At 45.8% G+C, this 17,795-nt stretch overlaps 2 protein-coding genes across 2 annotated transcripts in view; one reads left to right on the plus strand and one right to left on the minus strand.

Moving 5' to 3' along the window:
* The window catches only part of LOC311327295 (golgin subfamily A member 7B-like), a gene marked incomplete at both ends in the record, with an annotated part of 33,496 nt that extends 16,150 nt beyond the window's left edge, over positions 1–17,346 (minus strand). The window contains 2 exons of the mRNA XM_084460329.1: positions 15,256–15,381; positions 17,335–17,346. Of these exons, the coding sequence (XP_084316455.1) occupies positions 15,256–15,381; positions 17,335–17,346 (138 nt within the window). The remainder of the gene's footprint in view (positions 1–15,255; positions 15,382–17,334) is intronic.
* The window catches only part of LOC311327225 (bromodomain-containing protein 4A-like), a gene marked incomplete at its 5' end in the record, with an annotated part of 2,600 nt that continues 2,149 nt past the window's right edge, over positions 17,345–17,795 (plus strand). The window contains one exon of the mRNA XM_084460259.1: positions 17,345–17,437. Coding sequence (XP_084316385.1) covers positions 17,345–17,437 — 93 coding nt within the window. The remainder of the gene's footprint in view (positions 17,438–17,795) is intronic.

Genomic DNA, 17,795 nt, shown 5'->3' on the forward strand with positions numbered 1-17,795 from the left:
CTTCATGACAGTTCTGTCCTGAACACATCTATGTGTCAGTATTGCGTCATACTTATAGCGCCACCTATTGGTGAAACAGTACGTCCTCATAACTCCTCCATACATTATCCGATTTGTCCGATATGTCTCACGCTTCATGACAGTTCTGTCCTGAACACATCTATGTGTCAGTATTGCGTCATACTTATAGCGCCACCTATTGGTGAAACAGTACGTCCTCATAACTCCTCCATACATTATCCGATTTGTCCGATATGTCTCACGCTTCATGACGGTTCGGTCCTGAACACATCTATGTGTCCGTATTGTCTCATACTTATAGCGCCACCTATTGGTGAAACAGGAAGTCCTCATAACTCCTGCATACATCATCCGATTTGCACCAAATTGCTGACGCTTCGTGAAGGTCACCTTCTGAACACATCTATGCGTCGGTATTGAGTCACACTTACAGCGCCACCTACTGGTGAAACAGGAAGTACTCATAACTCCTACATATGTTATCAGATTTACTCCAAATTGCTCATGCTTGATGAAAGTCGCATCTTGAACACTTCTGTAAGTCAGTATTGCGTCATACCTACAGCGCCACCTACTGGTGAAACAGGAAGTCTGCATAACTCCTACATACGTTAACCGATTTACTCAACATTTCTCACGCTTCATCAAGGTACCGTCCTGAACACATCTATGCTTCGGTATTGAGTCACGCCTAGAGCGCCACCTACTGGTGACAGGAAGTTTCTCTCAGCACAGGACACCGAAATAGCACACCCTTTAACGGCGCTGCACCCCGACACGCATGGGGTGCGAGGGCCCGCTCACTGCTGCTCGCAGCACTAGTTAGGGCCCGAGCACTGGCGGTGCGAGGCCCTATTGAAACTCGAAGGATTATTAGGGCCCGAGCACTGGCGGTGCGAGGCCCTATTGAAACTCGAAGGATTATTATTATTCTTCTTTACTCCAAACAAATGCCTTTTAGGCGGCCTGAACATCGATGAAAACGGATGAAACTTTGCAGATACGTCAGTCCCGGTGAAAAATTTGATAATTCATGGGTGACGGAAATGGGCGTGGCAAAACGGCTCAAGAGCGCCCCCTGGAAAGTTTCAAATGGCGAGCCCCACCTTTCAGTTTGATGTAGGCGAACGAAATTCGGAGGGCATATGTATTTCATCGAGCCACACTTAAATGTCTCTTGGAGCTATACCCAACATGCAACAGGAAGTCCGCCATTTTGCTCTTAATGTGCCATTTTGTCCGTGTTTTGACCATTTCCATGCCTCGTACTTCAACGAACTCCTCCTACAGATTTCATCCGATCAACTTCATATTCGGTCAGCTTCATCTTAAGACGTTTGTGATCAAAAGTTATCAAAAAAATTGAGTTTTCACCAAACACGCTTGCCGTGGCGCCCCGCCAAAGTTTGACATTTCGCCATAAAACACGATGTCCTCATAACTCCTCCATACATTATCCGATTTGTCCGATATATCTCACGCTTCATGACGGTTCTGTCCTGAACACATCTATGTGTCAGTATTGCATCATACTTATAGCGCCACCTATTGATGAAACAGGAAGTCCCCATAACTCCTCCATACATTATCGGATTTGTCCGATATATCTCACGCTTCATGACGGTTCTGTCCTGAACACATCGATGTGTCAGTATTGCGTCATACTTATAGCGCCACCTATTGGTGAAACAGGAAGTCCTCATAACTCCTGCATACATCATCCGATTTGCACCAAATTGCTGACGCTTCATGAAGGTCACCTTCTGAACACATCTATGCGTCGGTATTGAGTCACACTTACAGCGCCACCTACTGGTGAAACAGGAAGTCCTCATAACTCCTCCATACATTATCCAATTCGTCCGATATATCTCACGCTTCATGAAGGCTCTGTCCTGAACACATCTATGTGTCAGTATTGCGTCATACTTATAGCGCCACCTATTGGTAAAACAGGAAGTGCTCATAACTCCTACATACATTATCCAATTTGTCCGATATATCTCACGCTTCATGACGGTTCTGTCCTGAACACATCTATGTGTCAGTATTGCGTCATACGTATAGCGCCACCTATTGGTGAAACAGGAAGTCCTCATAACTCCTCCATACATTATCCAATTCGTCCGATATATCTCACGCTTCATGAAGGTTCTGTCCTGAACACATCTATGTGTCAGTATTGCGTCATACTTATAGCGCCATCTATTGGTGAAACAGGAAGTCCTCATAACTCCTGCATACATCATCCGATTTGCACCAAATTGCTGACGCTTCATGAAGGTCACCCTCTGAACACATCTATGCGTCGGTATTGAGTCACACTTACAGCGCCACCTACTGGTGAAACAGGAAGTACTCATAACTCCTACATACATTATCCGATTTACTCCAAATTGCTCATGCTTGATGAAGGTCGCATCTTGAACACATCTGTAGGTCAGTATTGCGTCATACCTACAGCGCCACCTACTGCTTACAGGAAGTCCTCATAACTCCTACATACTTTGTCCGATTTACACAACATTTCTCAGTCCGCCATTTTGCTCTTTATGTGCCATTTTGTCCTTGTTTTTACCATTTCCATGCCTCGTACTTCGACGAACTCCTCCTACAGATTTCATCCGATCAACTTCATATCGGGTCAGCTTCATCTTAAGACCTTTGTGATCAAAAGTTATCAAAAAAATTGAGTTTTCACCAAACACCCTTGCCGTGGCGCCCCGCCAAAGTTTGACATTTCGCCATAAAACACGAAGTCCTCATAACTCCTCCATACATTATCCAATTTGTCCGATATATCTCACGCTTCATGACGCTTCTGTCCTGAACACATCTATGTGTCAGTATTGCGTCATACTTATAGCGCCACCTATTGGTGAAACAGGAAGTCCTCATAACTCCTCCATACATTATCCGATTTGTCCGATATATCTCATGCTTCATGACGGTTCTGTCCTGAACACATCTATGTGTCAGTATTGCGTCATACTTATAGCGCCACCTATTGGTGAAACAGGAAGTCCTCATAACTCCTCCATACATTATCCAATTTGTCCGATATAGCTCACGCTTCATGACGGTTCTGTCCTGAACACATCTATGTGTCAGTATTGCGTCATACGAATAGCGCCACCTATTGGTAAAACAGGAAGTCCTCATAACTCCTGCATACATCATCCGATTTGCACCAAATTGCTGACGCTTCATGAAGGTGGCCTTCTGAACCCATCTATGTGTCGGTATTGAGTCACACTTACAGCGCCACCTACTGGTGAAACAGGAAGTCCTCATAACTCCTACATACGTTATCCGATTTACTCAACATTTCTCACGCTTCATCAAGGTACCGTCCTGAACACATCTATGCTTCTGTATTGAGTCACGCCTGGAGCGCCACCTACTGGTGACAGGAAGTTTCTCTCAGTACTGCACACCGAAATAGCACAGCCTTTAACGGCGCAGCACCCCGACACGCATGGGGTGCGAGGGCCCGCTCACTGCTGCTCGCAGCCCTAGTTATTATTAGGGCCCGAGCACTGGCGGTGCGAGGCCCTATTGAAACTCGAAGGATTATTATTATTCTTCTTTACTCCAAACAAATGCCTTTTAGGCGGCCTGAACATCGATGAAAACGGATGAAACTTTGCAGATACGTCAGTCCCGGTGAAAAATTTGATAATTCATGGGTGACGGAAATGGGCGTGGCAAAACGGCTCAAGAGCGCCCCCTGGAAAGTTTCAAATGGCGAGCCCCACCTTTCAGTTTGATGTAGGCGAACGAAATTCGGAGGGCATATGTATTTCATCGAGCCACACTTAAATGTCTCTTGGAGCTATACCCAACATGCAACAGGAAGTCCGCCATTTTGCTCTTAATGTGCCATTTTGTCCGTGTTTTGACCATTTCCATGCCTCGTACTTCAACGAACTCCTCCTACAGATTTCATCCGATCAACTTCATATTCGGTCAGCTTCATCTTAAGACGTTTGTGATCAAAAGTTATCAAAAAAATTGAGTTTTCACCAAACACGCTTGCCGTGGCGCCCCGCCAAAGTTTGACATTTCGCCATAAAACACGATGTCCTCATAACTCCTCCATACATTATCCGATTTGTCCGATATATCTCACGCTTCATGACGGTTCTGTCCTGAACACATCTATGTGTCAGTATTGCATCATACTTATAGCGCCACCTATTGATGAAACAGGAAGTCCCCATAACTCCTCCATACATTATCGGATTTGTCCGATATATCTCACGCTTCATGACGGTTCTGTCCTGAACACATCGATGTGTCAGTATTGCGTCATACTTATAGCGCCACCTATTGGTGAAACAGGAAGTCCTCATAACTCTTCCATACATTATCCAATTTGTCCGATATATCTCACGCTTCATGACGGTTCTGTCCTGAACACATCTATGTGAATGTATTGCGTCATACTTATAGCGCCACCTATTGGTGAAACAGGAAGTCCTCATAACTCCTGCATACATCATCCGATTTGCACCAAATTGCTGACGCTTCATGAAGGTCACCTTCTGAACACATCTATGCGTCGGTATTGAGTCACACTTACAGCGCCACCTACTGGTGAAACAGGAAGTCCTCATAACTCCTCCATACATTATCCAATTCGTCCGATATATCTCACGCTTCATGAAGGCTCTGTCCTGAACACATCTATGTGTCAGTATTGCGTCATACTTATAGCGCCACCTATTGGTAAAACAGGAAGTGCTCATAACTCCTACATACATTATCCAATTTGTCCGATATATCTCACGCTTCATGACGGTTCTGTCCTGAACACATCTATGTGTCAGTATTGCGTCATACGTATAGCGCCACCTATTGGTGAAACAGGAAGTCCTCATAACTCCTCCATACATTATCCAATTCGTCCGATATATCTCACGCTTCATGAAGGTTCTGTCCTGAACACATCTATGTGTCAGTATTGCGTCATACTTATAGCGCCATCTATTGGTGAAACAGGAAGTCCTCATAACTCCTGCATACATCATCCGATTTGCACCAAATTGCTGACGCTTCATGAAGGTCACCCTCTGAACACATCTATGCGTCGGTATTGAGTCACACTTACAGCGCCACCTACTGGTGAAACAGGAAGTACTCATAACTCCTACATACGTTATCCGATTTACTTCAAATTGCTCAGGGTTGATGAAGGTCACGTCCTGAACACATCTGTAGGTCAGTATTGAGTCATACTTATAGCGCCGCCTACAGGTCAAGCAGGAAGTCATCATAACTCCTACATACATTGTCCGATTTACACAACATTTCTCACACTTCATCAAGGTACCGTCCTGAACACATTTATGCATCGGTATTGAGTCACGGTTAGAGCGCCACCTACTGGTGAATGGAAGGTTCTCTCAGTACAGGACACCGAAATAGCACAGCCTTTAATGGCGCCGCACCCCGACATGCGTGGGGTGCGAGGGCCCGCTCAATGCTGCTCGCAGCCCTAGTTATTAGGGCCCGAGCACTGGCGGTGCGAGGCCCTATTGAAACTCGAAGGATTATTATTCTTCTCCTTCTTCTCCTTCTCCTTCTTTACTCCAAACAAATGCCTTTTAGGCGGCCTGAACATCGATGAAAACGGATGAATCTTTGCAGATACGTCAGTCCCGGTGAAAAATTTGATAATTCATGGGTGACGGAACTGGGCGTGGCAAAACGGCTCAAGAGCGCCCCCTGGAAAATCTAAAATGGCGAGCCCCACCTTTCAGTTTGATGTAGGCGAACGAAATTCGGAGGGCATATGTAGTTCATCGAGACGCACTAAAATGTCTCTTGGAGCTATACCCAACATGCAACAGGAAGGCCGCCATTTTGCTTTTAATGTGCCATTTTGTCCTTGTTTTGACCATTTCCATGCCTCGTACTTCGACGAACTCCTCCTACAGATTTCATCCGATCAACTTCATATCGGGTCAGCTTCATCTTAAGACCTTTGTGATCAAAAGTTATCAAATAAATTGAGTTTTCACCAAACACCATTGCCGTGGCGCCCCGCCAAAGTTTGACATTTCGCCATAAAACACGATGTCCTCATAACTCCTACATACATTATCCAATTTGTCCGATATATCTCACGCTTCATGACGGTTCTGTCCTGAACACATCTATGTGTCAGTATTGCGTCATACTTATAGCGCCACCTATTGGTGAAACAGGAAGTCCCCATAACTCCTCCATACATTATCGGATTTGTCCGATATATCTCACGCTTCATGACGGTTCTGTCCTGAACACATCTATGTGTCAGTATTGCATCATACTTATAGCGCCACCTATTGGTGAAACAGGAAGTCCCCATAACTCCTCCATACATTATCGGATTTTTCCGATATATATCTCACGCTTCATGACGGTTCTGTCCTGAACACATCTATGTGTCAGTATTGCGTCATACTTATAGCGCCACCTATTGGTGAAACAGGAAGTCCCCGTAACTCCTCCATACATTATCGGATTTGTCCGATATATCTCACGCTTCATGAAGGTTCTGTCCTGAACACATCTATGTGTCAGTATTGCGTCATACTTATAGCGCCACCTATTGGTGAAACAGGAAGTCCCCGTAACTCCTCCATACATTATCGGATTTGTCCGATATATCTCACGCTTCATGACGGTTCTGTCCTGAACACATCTATGTGTCAGTATTGCGTCATACTTATAGCGCCACCTATTGGTGAAACAGTACGTCCTCATAACTCCTCCATACATTATCCAATTTGTCCGATATATCTCACGCTTCATGACGGTTCTGTCCTGAACACATCTATGTGTCAGTATTGTGTCATACTTATAGCGCCACCTATTGGTGAAACAGTACGTCCTCATAACTCCTCCATACATTATCCGATTTGTCCGATATATCTCACGCTTCATGACGGTTCTGTCCTGAACACATCTATGTGTCAGTATTGCGTCATACTTATAGCGCCACCTATTGGTGAAATAGGAAGTCCTCATAACTCCTCCATACATTATCCAATTTGTCCGATATATCTCACGCTTCATGACGGTTCTGTCCTGAACACATCTATGTGTCAGTATTGCGTCATACTTATAGCGCCACCTATTGGTGAAATAGGAAGTCCTCATAACTCCTCCATACATTATCCAATTTGTCCGATATATCTCACGCTTCATGACGGTTCTGTCCTGAACACATCTATGTGTCAGTATTGCGTCATACTTATAGCGCCACCTATTGGTGAAACAGTACGTCCTCATAACTCCTCCATACATTATCCAATTTGTCCGATATATCTCACGCTTCATGAGGGTTCGATCCTGAACAGATCTATGTGTCCGTATTGTGTCATACTTATAGCGCCACCTATTGGTGAAACAGGAAGTCCTCATAACTCCTGCATACATCTTCCGATTTGCACCAAATTGCTAACGCTTCATGAAGGTCACCTTCTGAACAGATCTATGCATCGATATTGAGTCACACTTACAGGGCCACCTACTGGTGAAACAGGAAGTACTCATAACTCCTACATACGTTATCTGATTTACAACAAATTGCTCAGGGTTGATGAAGGTCACGTCCTGAACACATCTGTAGGTCAGTATTGAGTCCTACTTATAGCGCCGCCTACAGGTCAAGCAGGAAGTCATCATAACTCCTACATACATTGTCCAATTTGCTCAACATTTCTCACGCTTCATCAAGGTACCGTCCTGAACACATCTATGCATCGGTATTGAGTCACGCTTAGAGCGCCACCTACTGGTGACAGGAAGTTTCTCTCGGTACTGGACACCGAAATAGCACAGCCTTTAACGGCGCCACACCCCGACTCGCGTGGGGTGCGAGGGCCCGCTCAATGCTGCTCGCAGCCCTAGTTATTATTATTATTCTTCTCCTTCTCCTTCTTTACTCCAAACAAATGCCTTTTTGGCGGCCTAAACATCGATGAAAACGGATGAAACTTTGCAGATACGTCAGTCCCGGTGAAAAATTTGATAATTCATGGGTGCCGGAAATAGGCGTGGCAAAACGGCTCAAGAGCGCCCCCTGGAAAATTTAAAATGGCGAGCCCCACCTTTCAGTTTGATGTAGGCGAACGAAATTCGGTGGGCATATGTATTTCATCGAGCCACACTTAAATGTCTCTTGGAGCTATACCCAACATGCAACAGGAAGTCCGCCATTTTGCTTTTAATGTGCCATTTTGTCCTTGTTTTGACCATTTCCATGCCTCGTACTTCGACGAACTCCTCCTACAGATTTCATCCGATCAACTTCATATCGGGTCAGCTTCATCTTAAGACCTTTGTGATCAAAAGTTATCAAAAAAATTGAGTTTTCACCAAACACCCTTGCCGTGGCGCCCCGCCAAAGTTTTACATTTCGCCATAAAACACGAAGTCCTCATAACTCCTCCATACATTATCCGATTTGTCCGATATATCTCACGCTTCATGACGGTTCTGTCCTGAACACATCTATGTGTCAGTATTGCGTCATACTTATAGCGCCACCTATTGGTGAAACAGGAAGTCCTCATAACTCCTCCATACATTATCCAATTTGTCCGATATATCTCACGCTTCATGACGGTTCTGTCCTGAACACATCTATGTGTCAGTATTGCGTCATACTTATAGCGCCACCTATTGGTGAAACAGGAAGTCCTCATATCTCCTCCATACATTATCCGATTTGTCCGATATATCTCACGCTTCATGACGGTTCTGTCCTGAACACATCTATGTGTCAGTATTGCGTCATACTTATAGCGCCACCTATTGGTGAAACAGGAAGTCCTCATAACTCCTCCATACATTATCCGATTTGTCCGATATTTCTCACGCTTCATGACGGTTCTGTCCTGAACACATCTATGTGTCAGTATTGCGTCATACTTATAGCGCCACCTATTGGTGAAACAGGAAGTCCTCATATCTCCTACATACATTATCCGATTTGTCCGATATTTCTCACGCTTCATGACGGTTCTAACCTGAACACATCTATGTGTCAGTATTGCGTCATACTTATAGCGCCACCTATTGGTGAAACAGGAAGTCCTCATATCTCCTACATACATTATCCGATTTGTCCGATATTTCTCACGCTTCATGACGGTTCTGTCCTGAACACATCTATGTGTCAGTATTGCGTCATACTTATAGCGCCACCTATTGGTGAAACAGGAAGTCCTCATATCTCCTACATACATTATCCGATTTGTCCGATATTTCTCACGCTTCATGACGGTTCTGTCCTGAACACATCTATGTGTCAGTATTGCGTCATACTTATAGCGCCACCTACTGGTGAAACAGGAAGTACTCATAACTCCTACATATGTTATCCGATTTACTCAAAATTGCTCATGCTTGATGAAGGTCTCATCTTCAACACTTCTGTAAGTCAGTATTGCGTCATTCCTACAGCGCCGCCTGCTGGTGAAACAGGAAGTCCTCATAACTCCTACATATGTTATCCGATTTACACCACATTGCTCACGCTTGATGAAGGTCGCGTCCTGAACACATCTGTGGTTAGTATTGAGTCCTACTTATAGCGCCGCCTACAGGTCAAGCAGGAAGTCATCATAACTCCTACATACATTGTCCAATTTACTCAACATTTCTCACGCTTCATCAAGGTACCGTCCTGAACACATCTATGCATCGGTATTGAGTCACGCTTAGAGCGCCACCTACTGGTTACAGGAAGTTTCTCTCAGTACTGGACACCGAAATAGCACAGCCTCTAACGGCGCCACACCCCGACACGCGTGGGGTGCGAGGGCCCGCTCAATGCTGCTCGCAGCCCTAGTTATTATTATTATTCTTCTTTACTCCAAACAAATGCCTTTTAGGCGGCCTGAACATCGATGAAAACGGATGAAACTTTGCAGATACGTCAGTCCCGGTGAAAAATTTGATAATTCATGGGTGACGGAAATGGGCGTGGCAAAACGGCTCAAGAGCGCCCCCTGGAAAATCTAAAATGGCGAGCCCCACCTTTCAGTTTAATGTAGGCGAACGAAATTCGGAGGGCATATGTAGTTCATCGAGACGCACTAAAATGTCTCTTGGAGTTATACCCAACATGCAACAGGAAGGCCGCCATTTTGCTTTTAATGTGCCATTTTGTCCTTGTTTTGACCATTTCCATGCCTCGTACTTCGACAAACTCCTCCTACAGATTTCATCCGATCAACTTCATATCGGGTCAGCTTCATCTTAAGACCTTTGTGATCAAAAGTTATCAAAAAAATTGAGTTTTCACCAAACACCCTTGCCGTGGCGCCCTGCCAAAGTTTGACATTTCGCCATAAAACACGAAGTCCTCATAACTCCTCCATACATTATCCAATTTGTCCGATATATTTCACACTTCATGACGGTTCTGTCCTGAACACATCTATGTGTCAGTATTGCATCATACTTATAGCGCCACCTATTGGTGAAACAGGAAGTCCTCATAACTCCTCCATACATTATCCAATTTGTCCGATATATCTCACGCTTCATGACGGTTCTGTCCTGAACACATCTATGTGTCAGTATTGCTTCATACGTATAGCGCCACCTATTGGTGAAACAGGAAGTCCTCATTACTCCTCCATACATTATCCAATTTGTCCGATATATCTCACGCTTCATGACGGTTCTGTCCTGAACACATCTATGTGTCAGTATTGCTTCATACGTATAGCGCCACCTATTGGTGAAACAGGAAGTCCTCATTACTCCTCCATACATTATCCAATTCGTCCGATATATCTCACGCTTCATGAAGGTTCTGTCCTGAACACATCTATGTGTCAGTATTGCGTCATACTTATAGCGCCACTTATTGGTGAAACAGGAAGTCCTCATAACTCCTCCATACATTATCCAATTTTTCCGATATATCTCACGCTTCATGACGGTTCTGTCCTGAACACATCTATGTTTCAGTATTGCGTCATACTTATAGCGCCACCTATTGGTGAAAGAGGAAGTCCTCATAACTCCTACATACATTATCCGATTTGCACCAAATTGCTGATGCTTCATGAAGGTCGCATTCTGAACACATCTATGCTTCGGTATTGAGTCACACTTACAGCGCCACCTACTGGTGAAACAGGAAGTGTTCATAACTCCTACATACGTTATCCGATTTACTCCAAATTGCTCAAGCTTGATGAAGGTCGCATCCTGAACACATCTGTGCGTCAGCAGTGAGTCATACTTATAGCGCCGCCTACAGGTCAAGCAGGAAGTCCTCATAACTCCTACATACATTATCCAATTCGTCCGATATATCTCACGCTTCATGAAGGTTCTGTCCTGAACACATCTATGTGTCAGTATTGCGTCATACTTATAGCGCCACCTATTGGTAAAACAGGAAGTCCTCATAACTCCTCCATACATTATCCGATTTATCCGATATATCTCACGCTTCATGACGGTTCTGTCCTGAACACATCTATGTGTCAGTATTGCGTCATACTTATAGCGCCACCTATTGGTGAAACAGGAAGTCCTCATAACTCCTCCATACATTATCCGATTTGTCCGATTTATCTCACGCTTCATGACGGTTCTGTCCTGAACACATCTATGTGTCAGTATTGCGTCATACTTATAGCGCCACCTATTGGTGAAAGAGGAAGTCCTCATAACTCCTCCATACATTATCCAATTTGTCCGATATATCTCACGCTTCATGACGGTTCTGTCCTGAACACATCTATGTGTCAGTATTGCATCATACTTATAGCGCCACCTATTGGTGAAACAGGAAGTCCTCATAACTCCTCCATACATTATCCAATTTGTCTGATATATCTCACGCTTCATGACGGTTCTGTCATGAACACATCTATGTTTCAGTATTGCGTCATACTTATAGCGCCACCTATTGGTGAAACAGGAAGTCCTCATAACTCCTCCATACATTATCCAATTTGTCCGATATAGCTCACGCTTCATGACGGTTCTGTCCTGAACACATCTACGTGTCAGTATTGCGTCATACGTATAGCGCCACCTATTGGTGAAACAGGAAGTCCTCATAACTCCTGCATACATCATCCGATTTGCACCAAATTGCTGACGCTTCATGAAGGTCGCGTCCTGAACACATCTGTACGTCAGTATTGAGTCACACTTATAGCGCCGCCTACAGGTCAAGCAGGAAGTCATCATAACTCCTACATACATTGTCCGATTTACTCAACATTTCTCACGCTTCATCAAGGTACCGTCCTGTACACATCTATGCGTCGGTATTGAGTCACGCTTAGAGCGCCACCTACTGGTGACAGGAAGTTTCTCTCAGTATTGCACACCGAAATAGCACACCCTTTAACGGCGCCGCACCCCGACGCGCGTGGGGTGCGAGGGCCCGCTCAATGCTGCTCGCAGCCCTAGTTCTCCTTATTCTTCTTCTCCCCAAACAAATGCCTTTTTGGCGGCCTAAACATTGATGAAAACGAATGAAACTTTGCAGATACATCAGTCCCGGTGAAAATCGGATATTTCATTGGTGACGGAAATGGGCGTGGCAAAACGGCTCAAGAGCGCCCCCTGGAAAGTTTAAAATGGCGAGCCCCACCTTTCAGTTTGATGTAGGCGAACGAAATTCGGTGGGCATATGTATTTCATCGAGCCACACTTAAATGTCTCTTGGAGCTATACCCAACATGCAACAGGAAGTCCGCCATTTTGCTCTTAATGTGCCATTTTGTCCTTGTTTTGACCATTTCCATGCCTCGTACTTCGACGAACTCCTCCTACAGATTTAATCCGATCAACTTCATATCGGGTCAGCATCATCTTAAGACCTTTGTGATCAAAAGTTATCAAAAAAATTGAGTTTTCACCAAACACCCTTGCCGTGGCGCCCCGCCAAAGTTTGACATTTCGCCATAAAACACGAAGTCCTCATAACTCCTCCATACATTATCCAATTTGTCCGATATATCTCATGCTTCATGACGGTTCTGTCCTGAACACATCTATGTGTCAGTATTGCATCATACTTATAGCGCCACCTATTGGTGAAACAGGAAGTCCTCATAACTCCTCCATACATTATCCAATTTGTCCGATATATCTCACGCTTCATGACGGTTCTGTCCTGAACACATCTATGTGTCAGTATTGCGTCATACTTATAGCGCCACCTATTGGTGAAACAGGAAGTCCTCATAACTCCTCCATACATTATCCAATTTGTCCGATATATCTCACGCTTCATGACGGTTCTGTCCTGAACACATCTATGTGTCAGTATTGCGTCATACTTAGGGCGCCACCTATTGGTGAAACAGGAAGTCCTCATATCTCCTCCATACATAATCCAATTTGTCCCATATATCTCACGCTTCATGACGGTTCTGTCCTGAACACATCTATGTGTCAGTATTGCATCATACTTATAGTGCCACCTATTGGTGAAACAGTACGTCCTCATAACTCCTCCATACATTATCCGATTTGTCCGATATGTCTCACGCTTCATGACAGTTCTGTCCTGAACACATCTATGTGTCAGTATTGCGTCATACTTATAGCGCCACCTATTGGTGAAACAGTACGTCCTCATAACTCCTACATACATTATCCGATTTGCACCAAATTGCTGATGCTTCATGAAGGTCGCATTCTGAACACATCTATGCTTCGGTATTGAGTCACACTTACAGCGCCACCTACTGGTGAAACAGGAAGTACTCATAACTCCTACATACGTTATCCGATTTACTCCAAATTGCTCAAGCTTGATGAAGGTCGCATCCTGAACACATCTGTGCGTCAGCAGTGAGTCATACTTATAGCGCCGCCTACAGGTCAAGCAGGAAGTCCTCATAACTCCTACATACGTTATCCGATTTACTCCAAATTGCTCATGGTTGATGAAGGTCGTGTCCTGCACACATCTGTAGGTCAGTATTGAGTCATACTTATAGCGCCGCCTACAGGTCAAGCAGGAAGTCATCATAACCCCGACATACATTATCAGATTTACTCAACATTTCTCAGGCTTCATCAAGGTACTGTCCTGAACACATCTATGCGTCGGTATTGAGTCACGCTTAGAGCGCCACCTACTGGTGACAGGAAGTTTCTGTCAGTACTGGACACCGAAATAGCACACCCTTTAACGGCGCCACACCCCGGACCGCGTGGGGTGCGAGGGCCCGCTCACTGCTGCTCGCAGCACTAGTTCTTAATTTAGGTTTGTGCCTCTGACAGTGACGGTATTTGCACTCCTTCTCTCTGAGCGTCCCATTGCTGTATGTGTGTGTGTGTGTGTGTGAGGTGGGGGGGGGGCTTCTAAGTTTTATTTCTAAGTGCAGTGCACAGTTTCTCAGTGCCCTAATTTAGGCTACTGTAGTTTTCCCTGTATGTTTTTTATTTATTTTTTATAGAAAAATGCCTCTGCTCAAATAACCTGATGCGCCAGATGGTTTGCTTTGTATAACCATGTGGGAACTCTCCATTGGAAACTGTTTGGAGGGCGGGCACTTTCAAAACTACTTGGCAGGTGATTGGATGAACCATCTGAAAGAAAATCTGAAAAGGTCTCATCAGCGCTAACTTCAACCGCTACTCGCTGTCATAACCCCGCCCACCTTAGCTGTTCGTATTTAAAATCCCTCAGAACCAGCACCGATTGGCCAGATCATTTTCCGACCGGGCTCAAAACGTTCTCTATGGAGAGAATCCAGACTGGTTTGTGAGTGAACAACGTGAGTTGGCGACATCAGGATGGTGTCAGCAGGTCGCTGCTCAAGAGCTCAAGGCATTCTGGGAACAGGAAACCTCCATCAGGACGCCAGGCTTTGACAGAACAATAGTGGGCGGGGCCAACGGCTGGCTCTGGCTTAACTGGTTCCAGGAGTCACCAGCCGCCGCCGCCAGGCACACACACACACACACACACACATACACACACACAGGGGTGAAAATTAACTTTTTGGGTCACCTGCCAAGGGGACTGTAGATGAAAAAAATCTACCGGCCAAGTATATATTTTTTTCAGATAGCCTTCCCAAATCTAGTCGCCAATTGGAAATTTGACCTGCATTTGGCCGGTGGCAGGTGTTAATTTTCAGCCCTGCACACACACACACACACACACACACACACACACACACACACACACACACACACACACACACACACACACACGTAACCAGGGTTGTGAGGAGGACTGACCCGGCCGTCCAGCTCCGAGGGGAACTTGGTGTGGAACCGGCAGGTTGTCCCCTCGCTGTAGTCCCTCTGGACGAACACCTTGTTGGCCAGGGACGCGCTGTGTCTCAGCTCCTGGAGATTATGGAACTACGGGACACACACACACACACACACGCAGGTGGGCGAAAACGTGCGCACACACACACACCCGCACACATGGACGGACGGATACACACACATAGAAGTTTAGTCTCACTGGACAGATTGAATGAAAGGCAAAATGACAAGGGAGACTGATGGTGAGAAGAGGAGAGAGATGGTCTGTGTCCCTTTATCTACCCTCTCTCTCTCCCTTCCTCTCTCCATCGCTCTCTCCCTCCCTCACTCTCTCTCCATCTCTCTCCCTCCCTCCCCTCTCTCCATCTCTCTCCCTCCCTCACTCTCTCTCCATCTCTCTCTAGCTCTCCATCTCTCTCTCTCTCTCCATCTCTCTAGCTCTCCATCTCTCTAGCTCTCCATCTCTCTCCCTCTCTCTCCATCGCTCTCCCTCTCCATCTTTCTCTCTCTCCATCTCTCTCCCTCTCCATCTCTCTCCCTGACTCTCTCTCTCTCCATTGCTCTCTCCCTCCCTCACTCTCTCTCCATCTCTCTCCCTCCCTCCCTCTCCATCTCTCTCCCTCCCTCCCTCTCCATCTCTCTCCCTCCATCGCTCTCTCTCCCTCATGTGTACAAACAAACAGCATCTGATGTTGCGTATTCTTTACAGACATACGATAAGAGGAGAGGCAGTTCAGCTCAGCGCTGATCAATGAACTTCTGTCTGCCTGGACCTCAGCCCAGTCCCACACCATCTGCTCTCTCTCTCTCTCTCCATTTCCCTCTCACTCTCCATCTCTCCTCTCCCTCCTCTTTCTCTCTCTCCCTCCCCCCTCTCTCCATCTTCCCTCTCTTTCTCTCTCCCTCCTCTTTCTCTCTCTCCCTCTCTCCATCTCACTCTCACTCTCCATCTCTCCTCTCCCTCCTCTTTCTCTCTCTCCCTCCCCCTCTCTCCATCTTCCCTCTCTTTCTCTCTCCCTCCTTTCTCTCTCTCCCTCCCCCCTCTATCCATCTTCCCTCTCTTTCTCTCTCCCTTCTCTTTCTCTCTCTCCCTCTCTCCATCTCACTCTCACTCTCCATCTCTCCTCTCCCTCCTCTTTCTCTCTCTCCCTCCCCCTCTCTCCATCTTCCCTCTCTTTCTCTCTCCCTCCTCTTTCTCTCTCTCCCTCCCCCCCTCTCTCCATCTTCCCTCTCTTTCTCTCTCCCTCCTCTTTCTCTCTCTCCCTCTCTCTCAACACAACAGCCCAGCTCACAACAAATCAATGTGTGTTAGAACAGCTTGGGACGTGATGGACAGGATGTTAACGGGCTCGGTCGGAAGCCCTTATTTGAACTATAGACGGTCGGACGACGAGAGAGACGCCAGAGCCGGTATTCCTCCGTGACCCACGGTTCCGGGCCCTGTCCAGGGTGCTGAAACCTCTCCTCTCCCCGTGGCCCTCATGGAACCACGCCGGTCCGAGGATTAACAGTTTTCACCAAAAACAGCTTTGCTCGTTGATCTGAGACTGGATTGTTATTGTGATATAGTCGAGCCACGCACGATTAAAGCGAATTTCTCTCTCCCCAGGCACGTATAAGGCTACAATAGGTCTTAATATAATAAGTGTCTCAATATAATAAGTGATGATATTCAACCTGCTAGTCTGTCTGTGTTCGTGTGGGGGGTGAACCATACGAGTCAAGTCTTTCTTCCGTTCTGAATGGGTGTAGGCGGACCTTTTCAGAATATAATTAGAATAATATTATTCTAGAGTAACGTTTAGGCCTAATTGTTTTTGTTCTATTGTCGTGATTTAACGGACGCCTTTCTGTTCGTAGTGACCGCGGGGATGTACGGGCGACTAATGTTAACACACCCCGCACACCAACCGGGCTACGGTGCCGTGACACCAAACCCTCCCGGTAATCTCCACGCCTACGGGATCCAAACACCGTCAGAGACCGGTAATCACAACCGTATAGAGACACCAAATGACAATGATAAAAAAGACGGGTTCTCACCTCGGTCGCCATGTTGCGTCCCGCGGCTGGAAGCGCTTTAACTGGACTGAGGAAGGGGGCGGGGACTCACGCGGAGGGGCGGGACCGTATGGGCGTGGTTTGCGTGACGCCGCCTATCAATCAAGGCGGTTACCATGGCACTTATCGAGTATCAGTTAGTGACATATTGCATTTATTTCGGAAACTACTATTTCGGAAACTACTGTGCCAGAATTCATAAAAACACACACACGCCTCCGTCAAATCATCAGTTTATTGAATCGATGAACGAATCACTCAATCATTATTCAGTCGATCGATCGATTAGCGCTTTTATTATTTTGAGGAGAAGGGTGACGGGGTTAAATAAGACATATATTAGATAGAGTTGGATTTCTTTACAGGAGGACATCTCACATAATCATTCGTGATAAAGGGAGGGACATGTCCATTCTCATGTGTCTCCGGGGTGGACGTCCCCC

The sequence above is a fragment of the Borostomias antarcticus genome (assembly GCF_949987555.1).
Source record: "Borostomias antarcticus genome assembly, chromosome: 31".
Lineage (NCBI taxonomy): Eukaryota > Metazoa > Chordata > Actinopteri > Stomiiformes > Stomiidae > Borostomias > Borostomias antarcticus.